The sequence below is a fragment of the Pagrus major genome, chromosome 17 (genome assembly GCF_040436345.1).
Source record: "Pagrus major chromosome 17, Pma_NU_1.0".
In the NCBI taxonomy this organism is placed as follows: Eukaryota; Metazoa; Chordata; class Actinopteri; order Spariformes; family Sparidae; genus Pagrus; species Pagrus major.
In genome coordinates this window covers 31,440,486-31,457,457 of record NC_133231.1, presented here as the reverse complement: position 1 = coordinate 31,457,457, position 16,972 = coordinate 31,440,486, and the positions used below count along the sequence as shown (strand labels likewise).

General features: G+C 44.9%; 1 protein-coding gene across 1 annotated transcript in view; it reads left to right on the top strand.

The window, feature by feature from the left end:
* Positions 1-16,934, top strand: part of col6a4a (collagen, type VI, alpha 4a) — a 74,914-nt gene extending 57,980 nt beyond the window's left edge. The window contains exons 28-45 of the mRNA XM_073485512.1: positions 95-157; positions 3,274-3,336; positions 3,984-4,046; positions 4,146-4,196; positions 4,279-4,314; positions 5,053-5,115; positions 5,203-5,265; positions 5,614-5,649; positions 5,737-5,773; positions 5,869-5,880; positions 8,080-8,573; positions 10,431-10,518; positions 11,627-12,280; positions 12,510-12,600; positions 13,141-13,307; positions 14,189-14,359; positions 14,700-14,744; positions 15,238-16,934. Of these exons, the coding sequence (XP_073341613.1) occupies positions 95-157; positions 3,274-3,336; positions 3,984-4,046; positions 4,146-4,196; positions 4,279-4,314; positions 5,053-5,115; positions 5,203-5,265; positions 5,614-5,649; positions 5,737-5,773; positions 5,869-5,880; positions 8,080-8,573; positions 10,431-10,518; positions 11,627-12,280; positions 12,510-12,600; positions 13,141-13,307; positions 14,189-14,359; positions 14,700-14,744; positions 15,238-15,413 (2,373 nt within the window). The 3' untranslated portion in view covers positions 15,414-16,934. The remainder of the gene's footprint in view (positions 1-94; positions 158-3,273; positions 3,337-3,983; positions 4,047-4,145; positions 4,197-4,278; positions 4,315-5,052; positions 5,116-5,202; positions 5,266-5,613; positions 5,650-5,736; positions 5,774-5,868; positions 5,881-8,079; positions 8,574-10,430; positions 10,519-11,626; positions 12,281-12,509; positions 12,601-13,140; positions 13,308-14,188; positions 14,360-14,699; positions 14,745-15,237) is intronic.
* Positions 16,935-16,972: the final 38 nt, after the last annotated feature.

Genomic DNA, 16,972 nt, shown 5'->3' with positions numbered 1-16,972 from the left:
CCGTTTAGAGACCAGATGAAAGACGGATCCCTCCAGTCCAAAGTTCTGTCCCCATACTGGACTCACTGCATTTGAATCCATGTTGTCCCTGCAGGGTCCCAGAGGGGTCAGAGGTCAACCAGGATCAAGAGGAATCCCTGGACTTCCTGGACCTCAGGTCAGTACATTTATATACAGTGCAGTCTGATATATGTTGTTAATGTGGGTCGTAGAGAGACACTGACAACAATAAGACCAGTATTAGCAAAAACACTGGGCCGCTGTGGGACCCCGACCCCGGGAACCCACTGGTCCTCACTTCTGGAGCAACAGAATTTTCTTCAGGGTGAATAAAGTCTTTTCTTTTCTTTTCTTTTTAAGAGTCAATAAAAACAGGAACATGATCTTGTTACACAAGAGGCGACAAGATTCAGAGGATTATAAGTAGATAAAATTCTCAGCTGGATGAAAGAAAACAGATTTTACAGGTTCGTTAATGCAAAACAATTTGTTTTAGTTTCCTGAGAGTGGGAGAAATTAGGAGGTAGTGTTCTGTTAGTGCACTGAATTAATCCAAGCAAACAAACCGAACAGCGTCGACAGACAAGTGAACAATTCAACATTCGTGTACGATATGAAGAATTAATATTTACTCGGCTTTTGAAAGAAATTCTTTTGAGGAAATGGAAATAAAAAACAGTTTTAACCGCCTCAGAACTTTGTCCATGTTCCCCTTTAATTCAAACCAAATGACAAAGTTCAGTGAAGGAAACTTTAGAGAGTAAGTCATTAAAATAAATCAGAGATTCTCCATAATTACCATTTTTCTACAGAATGAATAAAGCATTTTTTGTTAAACCCAGTATGTCCACATAGTCCTGAAGTTTTACTGACATTTCCTGTTTGTGCAGCTTCATTTGCAACATGCAGTATTAAACATTTACACAGACAGAACTGAATTATATCTCAGATATGAAAATGTACAGACGTCGAGTCCTTCATCTGAAAACTTTAGTAAATATTGATGCATAGTTCTGGTGTCTGGACTCCTGAGAACCAGCAGGACGTCTCCTCTCTTCTTATCTCATCGTACATGTTATCTTGTTGGATGCTATTTGGCCAAAAGTATGCGGACAGCGCTCCTGCAGATCCCTGCAGACTGCTTCTTAAATCTGATGGGAAGCGTGAAACCGAGGAGTCGAGGCTGTTTCTTGTTTCTCCAAAACCTTCTCTTCTGTCTCTCGTGAGGCTCTCAGTGCTCTGAATGTTCTACAACAACAGTCTGTACTTAACGAGCGCAGGAAGTGTTCTTCATTTTGGGGTTGTCGTATTTGACACTTTAATCACTGTGAGTCACAAATCCTGACGACTCTGACAGATGATGTCGCCTGGGACTCATCTGGTCTCTGGTTCCAGTTAGGAGGCAAGAAGTCGGCCATGTTCCTTCAGTTATTGTTCTTTAAACAATCTGATCAGTGGAACAAAGATAAATCATTTCTGTTCGATTGTTATTGAGAATATTTGTAGTATTGTGTCTTTATGGATCTGACCCGCCTCACATTATCTGTATGTATGAGCCTGCATGACGAACGTCAAACTGATCAGGAACAGTATTTATCGCCGCCTCAGTATGAAGGTGTTGCACTGAGCAAACAACGTCCTGGTGATTTATCCTGGTGTTGAACCCTGTAGTGTCCGAATGACTTTAAATCAGAGGACGTGAGCGGAGTGGAGCGCTGAGAATCTCCACTCACGTTATTTTCACCCTTTTTTTAACTTAAAAATCCTGAACTCGACTGCACGTCGAGGGTGTAAACTTCTCCTCAGATCAGGTTGATCTCTGTGATCACAGCAGACGAGCTGCGTGGAGACACCTGATGTTTAAATCATCTCCAGCTGCTTCAGCTGTTCAGCAGAATGCTGCAACTCTGTTTCACTGTGAAGCTCCAGAAATGTTCTGTGGACTACGAGACTTCACCTGACTTTATATCATCAGGAGGAGATGATGGCTGAGCCTGACTTTATATCATCAGGAGGAGATGATGGCTGAGCCTGACTTTATATCATCAGGAGGAGATGATGGCTGAGCCTGACTTTATATCATCAGGAGGAGATGATGGCTGAGCCTGACTTTATATCATCAGGAGGAGATGATGGCTGGATTTTACTTTTTGGGTGAACTGCTCCTTTAAAATCTAAAGCTTTATGTTGTCGGGTGCAGAGAGTTCATGTTATCAGCTCTGTGGTTGTTGAGATATTTCTGCTTTGAAGTGACGGAGTGAACAAACATCTTTAAGCTGTTAAAGTGAAGAAATGCTTCATTAACAGTACCAGTAATCACACGGGTCGTCCAGAGCTCAGCTGGGAAGGAAACAAGTTATATTTCCACATTTAGTTTTGTGCTCGCAGTCAACTTTTTGTTTCTGTCTTTAAAATGACTTCTGCTTGTTGTTTCTACAGTTGTGTTCTTTGGTTCTGATCTCATGTTGGATCAGTGCTGCTGTTCTGTTCTGTTCTGGTCCACTGATGATTGCAGTGAGGCGGTTTCAAACTCTACAGTTTTATTTGTGAGAACACGCTGAGATTAAATCAGTTTGTGATGAGTCCAGTTTGTTCAGGAAGCTTCCAGAGCGACTCGGTTACAAGTTCAAACATCTGTTTTACAGTCTGCCATCAAAGAATAATGAACTCTAGATGAAGATTAATGAGCTGGTTTGATATATTTTATCCACCACAGTTAATATTTAGTCACCTTTACAGATTTTTCTTTCTCAAAGCTTCATTAGAGAAGCAGTGATTTTATATTGGCTCCTCGTAAACACCCAGAGAGCAGCTGCTCCTGTGGGATGTTTTTAATGATATTTGCCTCCAATAAATGTCAAGTTTATAGATCAACACAGAGTTCAGATTTATCACGCAGCTGATTTAAAGCTCCCGGCTGCTGTTTCACTGTCAGTTTCCTTCAGACGTGAAACGAACCAAGACAGCCACGAGGAGGACGGATGCACCGACACTCGTCCAGAGTCTGAACTGAAGAACTGAAAACTGAACTGTTTGAAGTAGCTCAGTCGTTCATTACATCATCTAGAAATACTGTTTAACATAAACTAGAAACCTTTTACGGTTTTAATGTTTCATAACTTTATTTCTTTTAACACAAACATGAAACTGAAAATGGCTCCGACAGTCAGTGTCCTTTTTCAAACCATTTTTTTTAAGTGATGCATTCAAGGTCACCCGTACGTTAGAGAACAGTCATCTCTTCCTGCTCTGACTCTGTTGGTGTTCCTGCAGGGTGGACCGGGACCAGCCGGAAACCCGGGAGTAGCCGGACGCCGCGGAGCGAACGGACAGAAGGTGTGTGACATCAGTTCATCTCATCGCCTCCTCTGTGATCCAGCGAACACGTCACCTTTGCAGCACTAGACACAATCTGAGCAGGTTCACAGGAAGTTGGTTATTCAGACCAAAGACTCCAGCTGCTTAAAGTCTTCTTCTATTTTCTTCTTCTGCTTCTGTTCAAGTTATTTGAGATGTTGCATATGAATGATATTATCAAGTATAACAAAGTACAAACAAAGTTATAATGTGTAGTTTTACAGTGATTAAGTCGATTTATTGATTAGTGGATCATCAGAAAATTAATCTGCAACTTTTTAAATCGAATTGTTTTTGTAATTTTTCAAGCAGAAATGATTTTGTTCCCACTGTGTGTGAGGATTTTCTTTATCTATCTGCTTTACATCTTTCAAACTGAGTATCTTTGTGTTTTGAACCGTTGGTCGGACAGAACGAGACGTCACCTCCGACTCTGATGGACTACGATGTGCATTATTTGGCTTTTTTTTTTATTGACAAAAATGAAACAATTCACTGAGAAAATAATCTGCAGATTATTCAGTGATGATCATTATTGTATTTTTTGATTTTTGATAAATTGCAGTCTGTCGGGAGACAAATGTTCTGCATGACGGTGAAATAAAAACAAACTGTTGTTGTTGAAGGGCCAACCAGGAGATCCAGGTGATAAAGGTGTTCCAGGATCACTGGGACCCAGAGGAATGCCGGTAAGGAGCTGAAATAAGCTTTGCATTATTACTGTTTAATATGAAATTAGGTATCTTATGTATTTCTGGGTGTGTGTGTGTGTGTGTGCTGCGTTTCAGGGTCAGGATGGCCGAGACGGTTACGGACCTGCAGGACCCAACGGTGCCAAGGTAGAGGAGAAGTCAAACATACTGAATACAGTTCATGTTTATATGACTAGAAACATGAATTCTCATCTTCTTCTTGTTACAGGGAGATCCTGGTTTCCCTGGTTACCCCGGTCTACTGGTGAGTACATATTAAACAGAGGACATCGTCAGGGGCCCCATCAGTCTGGACGGTGACCCAGTTTGAGACTGTGAGCTGAATCACAGCTCATCATGTTTCACAAACTGTTAGATGTGAACATTCACTGATGAGCGAAGAAATCTAAAATATGACACTTTTTAAAGGACTTTCTGTACGATCCAGACTCCATTCAAAGCCGTCTCTTTATAGATGCCTGTGCCTGATCAGCCCACGTACAGTGTGTCAGCAGATTAGACGCTTCATGTCTAAAGCGTGTAAACACACATCATATCACCACTGTCTTCCTGTGAACGGTGAAGTTTGAATCTCTAATCAGAATAATTTCGATCAGGTTAAAGAAATATCGTCCGTGTGACCGCAGCTCGTGATTCACGTCTTCACGGACTCTTGTTTAAGGTCGAGGAGCTGCGTCACATGTTTGTACAGTACGAGGAGTTGTCACTGACACACTGAATTTATGTTGTGTATGCTGGCGTTGGTCCAAATGGTTCTGGAGCCCCTGAGACGAGCGACTGTACTAAACAACATATTTTTATTAATTCTTTCAGTGATTCATGAGTCGGGGGAAACACTGAGGGATAAAGTGACTGTTTGTCGTCAGGATAAATGTGTTTGGATATTCAAAGAGAATCCAGAGTCTAAATATGAGAAACAGGAAGCAGCAGGCTGAAGTCCAAACACTTGTGAGTTGAGTGTGTGTGTGTTTGTTGTGTTCAGGGTGAGGACGGCCTGCAGGGAACCAAAGGACATCCAGGACCTAAAGGGAACCGAGGTCGAGCTGTGAGTGTTCACAAAACTCTGGTTTCAGTTTTTCTCTCAGAGTTTTTGCTCCATCGCTGACTTTTGTTTCTGATCTGAATCATCCAGGGAAGCTCGGGCAGGCCCGGAGAATCAGGCTTGAGTGGAGATCCAGGATACCCAGGACACAATGTGAGTGTTATCATCATCATCATCATCATCATCATCATCATCATCATCATCATCATCATCATCATCATCCTCATCCTTAAAAAGCCAGTGACTCCTGACCACACTGACTCTACGTACCATCCTTAACTGTGACAGTCCACTGCACTTTCATTGTGAAGATCAGCAGAGAGGAAGGAAGTCTGAGAACGAGACGAAACATAACGTGAAGAAACGTTAAAACGTCACCTCGTCTGAGTCGCAGAGACATTTTCATCAGCAGTGGCGGTTGTTAAACGGCGCCTCCTCTGGAGGATGTTTGGGCTGGAAACAGAGAAAGGGTTAATAATGTTCCTCTTCTTCTCCTCTCAGGGTCCCAGAGGTCCTCCTGGAGTCAAAAGCATGACTGTAAGTCCACCTGAAAATTCACGTATACAATTACACAATATGAAACCTTTTTCTGTGTTTAAATATAATTTGTTCTGTTTTTTGTAGGAGTGTCAGCTGATCACCTACGTCAGAGACAACTGTGGTAAGTGTCAGAAACGTCTCAGGCTTTCTCACAGACTTTATTCACGTATCCGTAACTGCAGTTCACCTCTAATGATCTTCTCCTTCCTCCACCAGCTTGTTCCATCGGTACGTATCTCCATGTTAATGATGTCATCAGCACGGTGAGTACAGGACTGAACCTGCTGTAGAGTGACATCATCACCGAGCACAACCTTCATTTCAACCTCTTCAGGTTGTTTGGTATCATCGCTTGTTGATGCTGGATGAAGGTCGGCAGTTACATGATGTTCTCCCACAGTTTATATGTTTCTATACAAGTGGCATGACTCAATGAACTGTCTGTCTGTCTGTCTGTCTGTGTGTGTGTGTGTCTGTCTGTCTGTGTCTGTCTGTGTGTCTGTCTGTGTGTCTGTCTGTCTGTCTGTGTGTGTGTGTGTCTGTCTGTCTGTCTGTCTGTCTGTCTGTGTGTGTGTCTGTCTGTCTGTCTGTCTGTCTGTCTGTGTGTGTGTCTGTCTGTCTGTCTGTCTGTCTGTCTGTCTGTCTGTGTGTGTGTGTGTCTGTGTGTCTGTCTGTCTGTCTGTCTGTCTGTCTGTCTGTGTGTGTGTGTGTGTGTCTGTGTGTGTGTCTGTCTGTCTGTGTCTGTCTGTGTGTCTGTCTGTGTGTGTGTCTGTGTGTCTGTGTGTGTGTCTGTCTGTCTGTCTGTCTGTCTGTCTGTGTGTGTGTGTGTCTGTCTGTCTGTCTGTCTGTCTGTCTGTCTGTGTGTGTGTGTGTCTGTCTGTCTGTCTGTCTGTCTGTCTGTGTGTGTGTGTGTGTGTGTGTCTGTGTGTGTGTCTGTCTGTCTGTGTCTGTCTGTGTGTCTGTCTGTGTGTCTGTCTGTGTGTCTGTCTGTCTGTCTGTGTGTGTGTGTGTGTGTGTCTGTCTGTCTGTGTCTGTGTGTCTGTCTGTGTGTGTGTCTGTCTGTCTGTCTGTCTGTCTGTCTGTCTGTCTGTGTGTGTGTGTGTCTGTCTGTCTGTCTGTCTGTCTGTCTGTCTGTCTGTGTGTGTGTGTGTGTGTGTGTGTGTGTGTCTGTCTGTCTGTCTGTCTGTCTGTCTGTGTGTGTGTCTGTCTGTCTGCGTACTGATAATCAGCTGATGTTAGCATGCTAGGTGCGGAGCCTCGGGCTGAGAAAGCGTTCACACTGGCACATTCCATAGTGGACTGACCCGACTTCCGCCGTGGGCTCGTTGGCTTCTTTCTGGTTATCTCCAGAAAATCAGCTAAGCTCGGGGCTGAGACTGTGACATGGGGTTAAAGATGAAAGGAGTCGGGGCTCGTGTCCACACAGCATTTTTTTTCCTGAGCACAAGTGGAGTGGGTGTCTGCGAGCGCTCCATCTTTGATATTCCCACATGGACGTTTCGGGCAAGACGCCTTTCTTCAGCATGTGTTCAGGCAAATTCACAATCAATCTACAACCCAGCGGATTGTGTAGATTGATTGTGAATTTGCAAAGATGTTGTAATACCGCCGAAGGACGGTTCAACACAGCTGACAGGAGAGCTTCAGCACTTTGTACTCTACAGTCATCACTGTGAAGAGAGTTTGGACTCGACAGCATGAACTAACATGTCAGCTAACATGACCCTGACTGAAGCCACTCAACACTCATCCATCAGCGTGGCTCGTTTAAAGAAACACAAACAAGCCTGAGTGTTTTTTCCTCTACCAGAATAATAAACTGGTGCAGCCGGACGTTTCTCCAGCGCTGTGCAGACAGATAGGTCTGAGCATGTTGGACTGACGGAGGTGCTGATCATGGCAGTGACAAGTATTGAAGATACGTCTGCAAACACTAAGCTCAGTGATTTTAAAGACCGATGTGTCTGACCCTCGTTAATAAAATCAGTTTTCTTCTCTTTGTTGAATGGTGTGACCCGGCTCTCTGAAGATGCTCAGACAGCCGTCTCAAATCCATTTTTTGACATTTCCAGATTTAATGAAGTCTGGACTGCAAGAAAAACCAAAACACACATGGAATACCAACTTTGTAAATTGGATCCAAACCACATGTAGAGGTGGGTTTTACAGCTGATCTCCGTCCAGATGTTCTGGCAGCTCATCCTGGTGTTGGAAAACCCGTCACCAGAGAACGGAGTTACTGACGCCTACGTTGTTACCATAGCAACCCTTGCAGATCGGTCGGTTGTGGTCTGGATGCAAAAATCTGATCTGATCGCTTGTTCATAACAGTGTGGACGGTCTGTGTGAGAGATCCGATTTATCTGCAGTCTGAACAAGTTTAGTTCTACTTTCTACTCACATGAACTCTTCTTCGTTGGTTTCCAGGTCACTCAGAGTGCCCGGCCTTCCCCACCGAGCTGGTGTTCGGTCTGGACATGTCCGAGGACGTGACTCCGGCAGCCTTCGAAAGGCAGCGCTCCGCCCTCCTCTCCCTGCTGGAGGACCTCGCCATCACTGAGAGCAACTGTCCGACGGGCGCTCGCGTCGCCGTGGTGGGATACAGCGGCTACACCAAGTATCTGATCCGCTTCCAGGACTACCGCCGCAAGAGTCAGCTGATCGACCTCGTGAAGAACATCGCCCTGGAGAGGACGGCCAGCCGGCGCCAGCTGGGGGCTGCCATGCGCTTTGTGGGTCAGAACGTCTTCAAGCGTGTCCGAGCAGGGGTGATGATGAGGAAGGTGGCCGTCTTCCTGTCCAACGGGCCTTCACAGGATGTTAGTGACATTGTCACCGCCATGATGGAGTACCGAGGCCTCAACATCGTCCCAGCAGTCATCGCTCTGAAGAACGCTCCTGCTCTTGCTCGAGCAATGGAGGTAAGTCTGATCTGTCAGCTCATCAGCTGGAAGCCTTTTTAGTTATTTAGGAGAATCTAAAGCCGACACGTCGCTTCAGTTCTTCACAGCGATCGATCACTTCAGACTAAGAGGACGACCGTCAGTCAGTAGATCAGGTGTCAGTTACCTGCAGGTTGCAACAGGTTGGGACGTTCCTTTGGAGGACATGAGTCTGTCGAACCTCAGACAGGCTGAAGGGATTCATGGAGATCCTACCAGAGGTCAAGATCCTTCTTCAGACCTGGTATTACCATCCGTCCTCAGTGATCTAATCTCATGTGGACCGCTCTAAGTACAGGTGTGAATGAGACACAGTGAGGACACATTTGAGTTCTGATCACTCACACACGTCCAGTAAACACATATAAATGACATGTTTGTGCTCTGTTAACCTGCCAGTGTGAGCAGCAGATGTTTGTGAGCACACTGTCTGTTTCAACTGATCCAACCGCTGAACCAGTAACCACAACATCACCAGACTCCCTTAACAAATGTTCTGATTTTAAGAGTTGTTCCATGACCAGAAACTTAACAAACGTAGTGAAACTCCGTCTCTGACAGATTCTGAATCATTGTCTCCTTCTTGTAAATTCAGCATTAAATGAAAACAGTAAGTTGTGTGTTTCCTTGTAGAAAGTGTCAGTTTGTGGCAGCATGGCTGCACCAGCCTGTCTGCTTCTGTGTCTAAAGTGCTAAAGTCTGACCTGCCAACATTTAGCAGCTGTTTGAACACACTGTTTACACTGATTTCACCATTTACACTCAATTTATGAAAGAAGAAACATTTTATTGATCTAAACATGTCACATTTTACAGATACACTAAACAGTAACCAGTATAGGCGACTTCTTTGTCCCCAGACTCCCTTAACAAATGTGTCAGTTTAGTGAGTTGTTGAGTTGGAGACACTTTATAAACTGTGTGAAACTCTGTCTCTGACTGATTCTGACTTATTTGTTCCTTCTTGTAAATTCAGCAAATGTTCTACATGAACTTCTTTCTGTCTTTGAGTAGAAACATGGAGTCTGTTTGTCCCAGTGATGGACGGGTTTGTTTCATATCATCATGACATCAGATCAGGACACATGTTAATGTCAGCTGACGGACTGAGAGCTGAACTCTGGGATCAGATCACTCACTGCTCAAACTTTACGACAATATTTAATCTTTCCACCTGGACTTGAACCAACCTACCTCAGATACCTCAGACACCAGCTGAGTGAAGGGAGGCGGATGATCGTACCTCACAGCTTCATCTCCGTTTGATTCAATCAGTTCAAGTAATAAACTCACTGCATGCTTGAACTCTCTGACACCGAAGGTCAATCTGCTGCTGCGATCATCATTTATTTCGAGTGAGATTCGACTGCGATGATCTAAATCTGTGAGACGGTGAAACTAAGCGCTGCTCTTCAGGCCTCCTCTCTGACTGACAAACAGACGAGGAGCAGATTATCATTAAAGCTTCAACGCTGCAAACAATCCCAGTGTTTGTTCATCCAGCGAGCGGGACACAATGAACATCTGAGCTACTCGTGTTGCTGCCAACGAGGAGGTTTTCTTGTTTGGCTCTGAAACGCGTGGCTTCGTTCCAGCTCCCTTTGCACATCGTCTCCCTTTTGGTTAAGATAACATTCACTCCTGCTGCCAGAAATTTGTCTGCAGCGTTTAGAAACTGCAGCTGTGCCTGAAAAGTGATACTGAAGCTCTCAGACACGTCACCGCAGTTTCATTAGAAGATAGACGGCGATTAATGAGATCTATTTGTAGTTTTCTTTAATCTTGTGGTTCACTCACAGTTCTCAGATCTGTGATTAACAACATGTTTCTTCTCAGGCCGACGACTCAGGAAAATCCATCTTCACAGTGCTGAGCAGAGACATGGCTGAGCTGAGGAAGGTCAAGAACTGTGCCGTCTGTTACGGTAAGCTGATCGTTCTCATCAGGCCGTAATACTTGTTTTGTAACTTGTGCTGACAAAGTTTAAAATCAGGGATTTATTCACTCAATAAAAATCACAAGTTAAATGTAATTATATCATCTTTCAAAATATTCTGATGAGTTAGGTGTTTGTTGGTTAGAAGTGACGGCGTGCTGACCGTCCAGCTGAAGAAGGAAAGGATGAAACCTTCAGTCTGTTTATTCACTGTAACATTAGTTCATGAGAACCACATTAGCTTCAAACTCAGCGTTCAAACTTCTCAGAGCGACTCGGAGAGTTTCATCCTAACGAGGAGGTTTACCTTGTTTCTCGGTGTGACACATTCTTTTAAAAGCTGTGATTGGTTGATTTAAAAAAAAAAAAGGAAATAAAAATGCACTTTTGATAATAACGGACAGGACATGGATGCTGAAACTGACCGGCTTCATCGCAACATTTTGCTCTCTATGAAGACATGATGTAATAATCAGACACATCAGAAATCCACAGCTGTGTAGAGCCACGCAACGTAGACCAGAGCCACATATGTCGTCACGTGTGTGCACGTCTTTTTTACGAAAACACAACACGAGGGAAGATGTCTGATCACAGCAGGAATAGCAAATAAAACATCTTTGCTCGCTACATTGTAGCCTTTCTTACACTCACTAATTATTGGTTATCGTATCGGCTGAAAAATCCATTTTGTGCATCCTCAGTTTACAGCGGTCGTATACGATTGAATATTTAGACACTGAAAAGCTTAAACCACAAACCAGCTCACGTTTCATGCACAACTCAGAGCTTCTGGCGTCGCTGCGTGACATGAGCACTCTCTCTTCCTCTTTTTAAAATCAGATTTAAAATGCAAAAATTGTGAAATAAAAGAAGGACAGGACAGATAACATTAAACATTATACAACATTTATTTGATAGTGATGAAGAAGGTGCAGGATCCTGTCAGATCGGTGCCGGTGAGGTAATGATGAATGTTGTTTTGTGTAACAGTTTGACAGGAGCTCAGCAGGGAGGAGTGTTGTATAAGACGAGGATACACTCAGATCAGACTGATGACAGGGTTCAGGATGATAACTGCTTCTTGTTTCTTCAGACCCCTGTAGGCCTTTGGAGGAGTGCGCCTCCATCCAGGAGGTCCCGCAGCCTCAGGAGGTGGACATGGACCTGGTCTTGGTGCTGGACAGCTCCAGGGAGGTGCAGGCTGATGAGTATGCTGGCGTCCAGCAGCTGTTGGGCTCTGTGGTGGAACAGCTGGCTGTGAGCTCGCAGCCCAACAGGGCCGGGAACCAGGCCCGAGTGGCTGTAGTCCAGCAGAGCGGTACCCACATCACCAAGCCGGAGTTTGGCCTGCAGGCCTACCAGAACCACGACCTGATGAAGACCCACCTGATCCAGACCATGAGGCAGCAGGGCGGCTCCTCGGCGCTGGGACACACGCTGGAGTTCACCCTGAAGGAGGTGCTGCTGAAGGCCAGCCAGCCCCGGAGGAGGAGGGCGATGCTGACGGTGGTGGGCACCCAGACGGCTTACGAGGACCGAGCCCGGCTGCACTACTTCTCCCAGAAGGCCAAGTGTGAGGGGGTGGCGATGTTTGTGGTGACGGTCGGCCAGCGCTTCAACCAGACGCAGGTGGAGGAGCTGGCCAGTCTGCCTGTCGGGCAGCACCTGATCCACGTCAGCAGACTGAAGGCCGACGAGCAGGGCTACGCCCAGCGCTTCTTCAGAGTCTTCCTCTCCGCCCTCAACAGTAAGAACCAGACTGAGACACACGGCAGAGACTTCAGATCAGATTAGACTTCAGCTTCACTGTTATTCAGAAGGAATGATTGAACTTTAAACGTTTGATAGGTCCAGTTACGACTGTTAAAGCTGAAGTCAGCCTGAACACCAGGATCGCTTCACTAGTAGTGAAGTATTTTTACTCTGTAGCTTTACTGAGTTCAGTCTCTGATGTTTCTGTGCTGTTTTCATTTCAGAGGGAATGAACTCGTATCCTCCTCCTTCTTTGAGACAGACATGTGACCGGCTGAGGGAGTCTGGAGGACAAGGACCAGTTATTTTTAACGGGTAACTCACACTGCCTGCAGAAGTAAATACTGCCATGACTATAGGGACCGACGAGTTAATTCATCGCTCAGGGGCCACGTAGTGTTGTTTTCTGAGCACTGTGTCAGCAGCAGGCGCCTACAGAACAACAAACAGATAGTCAGCCACAGAGGGACGGTGTCCACACAGCGCTCCTGACGCTGTGTGGACACCGTCGACCGACAGAAACATTATTGGCAGCGTTCTTTAAGCTTCCATGTGAATATTTGCTGTTTTCTCTGAGAGCACATTTTAAATCTGTGGGTCTGAGGCTGTTGACGTCACTGTCAGCTCTGGGAAACTGGCAGGAATATTACTGTGTTTTCCAACATTTTTATGAGCAGAGAGGTAATTACGGATTTATTATGAGTTGCAGCCCTGGACTCAGTTTTAGCAGACTCAGACACTGCTGGCTGCTCTGAGGACAGAACAGCTGAGCGGAAATACTCAAACAGGACTGTGACTAATCTGATATAATATAAGTGATGGTAAATCTGTGGACTTTGGTTGCTGTGTGTCCAGTCAGGGGCCGGTGGTGCTGGTGGAGGAGGAGCCCGAGGAGGAGGAGGAGGTGGAGGAGGTTTTTGATGAGCTGACGGGAGGACAGACTCAGACCGGCCAGCTGGACGTCATCGAGACTCTGATCAGAGGAGACGGCCAGAAATTTGTCTCGGGAACAAAATTCAACGGTAGACCACACACACACACACACACACACTCACACACACACAAACACTTGTACTTCTATACTTATGAGTACCCTCATTGGCGTAATGCTTTTGCAGACCTGAACCCTGAACCTTTTATACTGACCTGAACATTAACAGCCAAAAGGTCCTCACTTTGAAAAATGGTCCTCAGTCTGTGGGTGAAACTCAAGGTCCTCACTATGTAGAAAGACTAGGATTCACAGGCACACACACACGTGTACTTGCATAGTTATGAGGACACAGGATGACGTAATGTGTTCCCCAAACTGAACCTGAGTCTAGTCCAAGTCTTAATCTTTCAACAGCCTGTTGAAAGTTGTGACAACCAGCAAAAATGTCCTCACTTTGAAAAAAGGTCCCCACTCTGTGGTTCAAACTCACGGTCCTCACTATTTCTCTCACACACACACACACACCGTTGTATTTCTGTAGACCATATTCACACAGCGGCCATCGTCCTCTGACGTGGAGCTCAGGGTGGAGTCCTGATGCTGTTACCTGCAGCTCGTCGTCTCACTGAGCGTCAGCTGAACGCATGCTGTTTATTTCTGTCTGTTTTCTGTCGTTTGTCACCTTTTTATTTTATTAACACTTGGCGGGACACACACACACTCTGATGACCTGGGATCTGTTTGTCTGGAATGATTCATACGTCTTCATTTAGTTCCAGTTGTTTCTCATCAGACTGCATGTTGTCCTCCAGGAGCCGCGGCTCTCAGCTCTCAAATGAATACGAAACATTTTTAAAGATGCTGATTGACGTTACGAGCAGACGATGCGGTGTGAGCTGGAGCTGAAGAGCCGCTGCCCTGCAGGACGGTTGTCGGTGTTTGTAGTAAATGTGTGTGTTCTGCTTTCAGCCCAGTGTCAGCTCAGGGCTGATGCTGGTATCCAGTGTGCCGACTATGTCCAAGCGTGGTTCTTTGACAAAGACATCGGTGCATGCTCTCCCTTCTGGTACGGTGGTTGCGCCGGTAACGCCAACCGCTTTAACACAGAGAATGAATGTTTCCGGACATGTGGCAGCCACAGTAAGTCCTGACTGTACATCAGACCACAAACCAGCCGAGTCGCTGTCCACTAACACCAGAGTTCATCTCTTTTAACCGAGTCACGTCTCTTATTAACGTCTCGTCTTCTTTATGTTGTCTTCTAACTTTTTATGTTCGTCTCTCTGTCTCTGTCTGTCTTCATCGTATCATCAGTGACGATGGAAACAAAAACAACGCTGGACGTTAGAAAGTCGATTCTTTAACCTCAGAATTTAAACTTTTTTAAGAAACGTGTTTTTAAAGCACAAACAGCAGCTCAGCATGAACACAGTCAGTCTGTAGTGATGCTGCTTCGGTCTGACTCTGTCGTCTCTCACAGATCCGGACATCCTGCCGAGGCCGGAGCTCGCCAGCTTCTCCAGAGGTGAAACCCACAACAACCTGATCACGTCTCACTCTGCTGCTTCTACCTGTTTATCTCACAGTGTTTGTGACAATCCTGCTGAGTTCATTATAACTCATGAATTGGACAATATGTACAAACGGTTTTGTTGAATACACTCAGAAATGATCTGAAATGATCAACACAACAGTTTTGATGTAATGAGGTGTATGTGTTGTATTGCAGGGTAGCTACTGATGTTAGCATGCTTACCAGCTAGCCAAGAACCACTAGATGCGCAAGTAACTAGCTAACAGCAGCTACAGTTAGCGGTTGTGATACGCTGTTTGTTTTGAGTAGGAGTTCAACAGATTTTTACATATTGCACCTTTACAGACGTGTTGTAGTGACGCAGCTGGTTGAAAATGTTCAAACTTTCCTTTAATCAGCTGGAAATCATCAGTAACTGAGTGTCTTTCAGATCTGAGTGATATTTACTATAAAACTGTCGTCTCTCTGTCCCGTCTCCTTCCAGACGCCTGCTTCCTCAGCCAGGACCAGGGCGGCTGCCAGAACTACACCATGGTGTGGTTCTATGACACCAAACAGAACGAGTGTTCTCGCTTCTGGTACGGCGGCTGCGGCGGCAACGAAAACCGCTTCACAACGCAGGAAGAGTGTGAGCACCTGTGTGTGACGAAGAGCCGATGAGGAGGAGGAGGAGAGAATCACCGCTGTACACCGAACACGTATCAGCAGAACCTTCAAAAACACGCATCTTCAAGGAAAAATACAAGATTTCTGTGTGATTTAAATCCTTTATCGACAGCTGAGTCTGTTCTGGGACGGTTCAACTGTTCACGAGTTTTTACTAAAACGCCTTCAGGGAAACTGAAACTGTTCCAGAACTCAGCAGCTGCTGGTTAAAGGCATTTTGTCTGTTTCTTTCTTGAACATGCGTGTTTAGTTTCCTCACAGCGCCTTCGTTCTGCGAGTCCCTTTTTAAACAAACCTTCAACATTTCACAATAAAAACTCTGAGCTGCTGGACGTGGATCAAACTCGACAACAGAGAAGCTGTTCAGCACCTTCAGGTTCATATCAGGTGCGACTCTGAAGCCGGTGGGAGCTGAATGAATGAATGAATGAATGTTTGAAGGATTCACATCAGAACAAAAAGTGTGTTCATGTAGACGAGCTTTTTTTTTATTTGACTCACATTCAGCAAACAGTGACAGCCTGAAGGTTTCAGGTAGAGATCGTTCTTAAATTTAGGATTTCAGTTTTTTTCCCTGTTTTCCAAAGATAGTGATATAATTATAAAGTTCTCTGATCATCTGCTCCAGTATTCACCGATAACTTGTTTGTCCCTCAGACGCTCTTTAGACGACACAGCTTCAGGACATCCCAACACACACAAGTCAAAATATCTGAGTCTTTCTTTCAGAGCTTTGGTCCTAAATCTGTCATGAGGATGTTTCAATGTATGTTTCACAAAAGGTTTCGGTCTTCTCCACGGAAACCAGATGTTACGACGCAGTCACATTTTATCTGCAACTTAACAGGATTCTTCAGGTGACATGAAGGGAAAGAAAACTTCTGTCGAGTGAAGATTAGTGTCCGACACTTTCTCTAACTTTTCACGCAAACAACCCTCATTTTTAACAGTCGTGGTTCTCCTGTCTCTTTGTGCTCTTTGGTCAAATAAAGACAAAAATAATCAAAAATATTTTCATAAAAAGTTTTTGCAAGTTTTTTTTAAATTGTTGGATATAAACTGTAAAACTTCCTGAATTCCTCAAACAAACACTGAAGATCTGAACTCAGAGTCTCTTGTTTATCTGCAGAAAGAAGCAAATCAATAAAATGTCATTTTGTTTATTTCACCTGACGGACCAAACTTTGAAAATAAGACTCAGAAGCTCTTTTGTAATAATCGTGTTAAAGGATCAAACTGAAGCGGAGCTGCTGCTGTCACACGGAGGCTCCTGACGCCGGCTCCTGTTGGACTCGTTCCACAGATGTAAACACATTCCTGACGTGTTGAACTGCAGCTCCAGACTCACTTTGAGCCTTAAAAGGTCTGAAACGTGTCTCTCTGCACTGAGCGACCAGGTTTCAGCCTGTGTCACCGTCCGTCCGTCTGTCTGGACGTGGAAATCTGTGGTTTATCAAACTGACCAATGGTGCTTCGTGTAAAAATAAAACAATAAAGAATAAAGAAAACTTTGGAGTTCTTGTTCAGTTTGTTGATTTGAAGGAGGCGAACAG